Below are 4,568 nucleotides of genomic sequence, written 5' to 3'. Positions count from 1 at the left end.
TGTCAAAATGTCTAGGAAAAATGTTTATTGTATACGGTATAGCCTCATAGAACACAACAATGCAGCTCTTCAAAGTTCAAATCTCAGGATTAAGGGCCTACAACAGAGTGGATCAAAAGGGCCTTGCATAACCCAGCAACTTTCATCAACCCTGCATCATAATCTCTCTGAAAGTTTCGGTTTACATATACATTCATGATTCCTAATCAAAGCTAGAGTTAGGCAAATGCAAAGAGTTACTATAGACTAAATTAGCATTATAAGTCCCCCCCCCCCCCCCAAAAAAAAAAAAAAAAATCAAAGATCTTTCTAACAATCAGAATTTGGCTCTACGATTTGGGATAGTTGCAGAATAAAATATGGCTGAATTCAAAAGTAAGACAAGAGGAAAAAAGGGCCATGCAAATTGAAATGGAATTTAAATAATTATACCAAAGATTCAAAGTGGACAACCAAGTGTTTATATTTTTTTGATAAGTACAAAATGTCACCCAAAACCAAAAGTTTATGCTAATTCATCAATAATGTCAAAGCGACCAGGTTTGGGCAAATTCTGCAAAAATAACATCACAACTTCAATAAACTCATATATTTGTGCTTTTATAATTGAATTCAATGTGAAACTCAATGTTTCTCTACATTCAAATTTCCTATTGCGGATATATAAACCCTTGACTAGCACAAGAATTAAATGACAAATAAAGAAAAAGAAAAGAAATCTTACCAAAGCCTAGTTGATCCTTGTAAGAAGAGAAAGGCTCAGAGTCATCCTCCTTTGGTGTAATATCCTTAACGAGCTCTGCATATGCTTTCTTTTCTGCTAATTCCTCAAGCTTTTTCAGCCTTGCCTTCAATTCTTCACTCTGAAATTCAAAACAACCCCCAAACACATAAAATAATCATTTTTTAACTAAAATTTTTCAAAATCAACAAACTAAAACATTAAGTGCAATAATATAATAATTCATTTTCTTTTCTAATTTTTCTCAGCAACCAAACACGGCTTACAAACTCATTCAATTACTAAAATTTTGGTTGCTTTAACAAAAATCAAAATTACTAAATCCCAAACTCATAAAAAAGAAAAAAAAGAAAAATAATTTTGATACATAGAATTAGGATGATATTCTAGTTTAAATCTCAAAATTATTGTGGAAATATAAAAAATAAAAGAGCTCCACTAAACTATGCATAACATCTATACAATATACAGCTATATCTAACCAAATTGAACTAAGATTTTTCAAATTGGACAAAACTAAAACATTATGTGCAGTAATATAATACGTTTTCTTTTCTAAATTTTCCCATCAACCAAACACAGCTTAAAAATGAAGAAATGAGAAAATGAGTTACCTTGTGTCTAGGTTTGGGGGTGGTGAAGACGAAGTCAGAGCCTGAGAAGAGTTGGATGAGGGTGGGTCGGGTTGTGGGTTGAGAAGCGAACCAGAGAGCTCGGAGTGACTTGTACGGCACGTTATGTTGGGACAAGAGATCCGAAGCAATCTGTTGGAGCTCCGGAGAGAGGTGCGGGTCTTCTGAGGCTGTAGAGAGGAATGATCGGATGAGTTCTGTGGTGGATACCACCAGTCCGGTCGTCTTTCGGGCCTCACCTATCATTTTTTGGAGGGATCCAGATCCAGTATCCACGACTCTTATATCTGAAAACACATAGTTATGCTTTTGCAAACATTTTTTTTTTTTTTTTGCTACAATATTTATGAAAACAAATTACACCATTGGCAAAACAATTAAAAACAATAAGAATCCAATTTTCAACAAACATTCAGTAAACATTAATAGAAGAAAACATATTGAATAAAAAGTAACTACAACTGGAAAAGAACTACACATGCAGTCATAAACTTCTTTTTGAAGAACAAAAATGCAAGCCTTATACATGCCAATCAGAATTTAGATTGTTGTCATGCCAATGTGTTTTAGCTGCTAAAAAAAATATATTCTATATATAATTTTAATTCCTACAATAAAACAGAGCTACAAAACATTTATTTAGTTGAGAAGCAGCAATAACTATGGATTTAACAATCAAACAAACAAAACAAAAAATTTCTGCAGAAAGCCACAGCTTCAACATTGATGCTCATTCCCTCTTTTTTTTTTTCTTTTTCCCTTGAAATACCTTAGGTTACTATGCAAAAATGAATGAAAACTCAAGATATTCCTTACTATTATCAATACCCCTGCAAAATTGTTGCTGGTGCTGTATAATACATGCTCTCCTCACATTTCGGAAATACTTCTTTTTATGTTAAATAAATATTGAAATTATTTCGTTTTTTTTATTTTTTATTTTTAAAAGAGGGTTTCAACTTACGGCGTCCGCTCTTAATGATAACTCTTTATCATCAGACCAAGACACCAATCAGTTTGTGGTGTAAGCGAAAATTGATCACTAGATATCTTATTCAACCATTAGAGACTTTACCAACTAACTTGAAACCCACAAATTATTTAGTTTACTTGAAGGTACAAATTATTTAGTTTATTTAGTTTACTTAGGCTACGTGAATACAATTCATATATAGTTAAATCCATTGCTATAAAAGTGCACTTTGATAAGTACTAATAATATAAGAATTGAATATTTAGTTGTGAATTTATCAAAAAAGAATATTTGGTTGTGAAAGGAATGTATGCAACTATATATCAGTTCTTTGAACTCAGTGAGCATAAACGTATAGGGGTTCTTTCTTGTGCATTGATCCAAGCAAATTTAAATGTGTCTTATTCATATTTCTGAGATCAAAGCTTTAGAAACCCATCAAATTTCCTGTCATGCATGGGGTAGAACACAATTTCAAAAAATCATACACTCGAAACTGACCCTTGCAATAATAAAAACCTGATCTTGAAAGAACATTAGAAACATCAAATTTACTAAAACTGAATAAAACTTTCCCAAGAAACAAACAAAAGGCTTACACAGAACAAAACCCACATATCACATTTTGAACAATCTCTCAAAAAGCAATTAAAAAAAATAGCCCCAAAAAGAAAAAAAGCAAAACTGAGCTACTTACGTAGATGAGAAGTGTGTTCACGCCGCTGTTGAGTGTTGGGTGTGAAAGCAGGGTTCAGAGTCAGAGAGATCGAAGGTTGAGAGGGAGAACAGAAGAGAGATGGGGAATTAGGAAAATCAACAAAGAAAATTGTGATGGGACTGCGTGAAGAAGAAGAAGAAGGAGATGGAAGAAAGAGAGTTTGATCAGCGATTTTGCTTTTGAGAGATCTTAGAGAGAGTTTTTGCGTTTTGTTTTTGGGAGAGAAACTGTGAGAAAGTGAGTTTTTTTTTTATTTTTTTTATTTTTTTTAATTATATATATATATATATATACACACATAGAATTTCAACCTGGTTCCAAAATATATAATTGAGCTTAAAAAAATAAAAACTCACAGTTTTAATTATTTTTATTATTTATTTAATCTTTAAATAAAATAGAGGAAGAATGGTAAATTTATTGGACAAAAACACATGAATGTGGCTCTTTTGGCAAAGATGACATCTTAAGAAATTAGTCGTACACAAACATGTGAAATTCACATTTGTTATAAGAGGGACAATCTCATATCGTAATTGTCCCTCTTAGTATGCTGAGATTCAGTAAAAAAATTAGAACAATGAATATTTGACAGCTAAACTGTTGGAAGGTTTATTTTAAAAGCATTTTTAGTAAAATAGAAATATTTTCCCCCAATTTGGAAAATATAATTTACTATTTTTTTTTGGCCTACTTACTACTTTAAATACATTTTCCAACAATCATATATGTTCCAATATCAACTTTTTCATTTTATTGTCCTTTTTTATTTTGCCATTTCCAGTTCCGTTTTCATTTTCATTTTCATTTTCATTTTTGCCATTGCAATTTTTTATTCCCGAAGATGATTTTGCCCCATCTCCTTCTCATGGTCTGCAAGATGTGCCTCGTGTCATCTGCAAATCCATTCCTATTAATCCAAAAAAAAAAAAAAAAACCCACACACACACTTCGTTGTTTATTAAACACTAGCTTAACAGTTTGTTTATTAAACAGTAGCTGAACATGTTTGGTCAAATACCACAACAAAATAAGCAATTCTAATTAGTAAGAACAAAATCCATTTGCATCAATCTACTCAAAGCTTCCCCCACAACAATCACTGAGAAAGAAGATGAATCACACAACCAAAATCAGATGTACTTCCAAAAGTCACTTAAAAAAAAACAGACACAGATTATTAATAAAAAAATAAAAATAAAAAACAAAGCATCCATCCCTGCCACTTTAACACAAATCATATTTGTTAGGTTCTAAGAATTTAGGATATAAATGTTTTAAAACTTCAATGTGTAATGTCAGCAATTTGTGATCAAAACTTAGAATTTAGAATTAGGCTGCTCAAAGTATGTTTATTATAGAGTTGAAATCGAGTAATTGTAGAAAATTACTGTTCATTTTTTGCAAGGCTCGATTGATTAAAAATTAGACTCGATCGATATAAGCTCGTGTAGAATGTTTTTCTACAAATTTTTCCAACTCAGCCCAAGCTCATATAACGTG

The 4,568-nt window shown here is 31.5% G+C and overlaps 1 protein-coding gene across 1 annotated transcript; it reads right to left on the bottom strand.

Moving 5' to 3' along the window:
• Positions 1-724: 724 nt before the first annotated feature.
• LOC112034475 (uncharacterized) lies at positions 725-3,330 on the bottom strand (the record flags this gene model as incomplete). Its single annotated transcript, XM_024067295.2, is given in 3 exon segments — positions 725-863; positions 1,357-1,661; positions 3,045-3,330. Coding segments are annotated over 2 exon segments (403 nt in total), but the record flags the coding sequence as incomplete, so codon positions are not given.
• Positions 3,331-4,568: the final 1,238 nt, after the last annotated feature.

Source organism: Quercus suber, unplaced genomic scaffold (genome assembly GCF_002906115.3).
Source record: "Quercus suber isolate HL8 unplaced genomic scaffold, Cork oak 2.0 scaffold_201, whole genome shotgun sequence".
NCBI lineage: Eukaryota > Viridiplantae > Streptophyta > Magnoliopsida > Fagales > Fagaceae > Quercus > Quercus suber.
The sequence above is the reverse complement of the archived record's forward strand: the minus strand, read 5'-3'. Positions and strand labels throughout refer to the sequence as shown.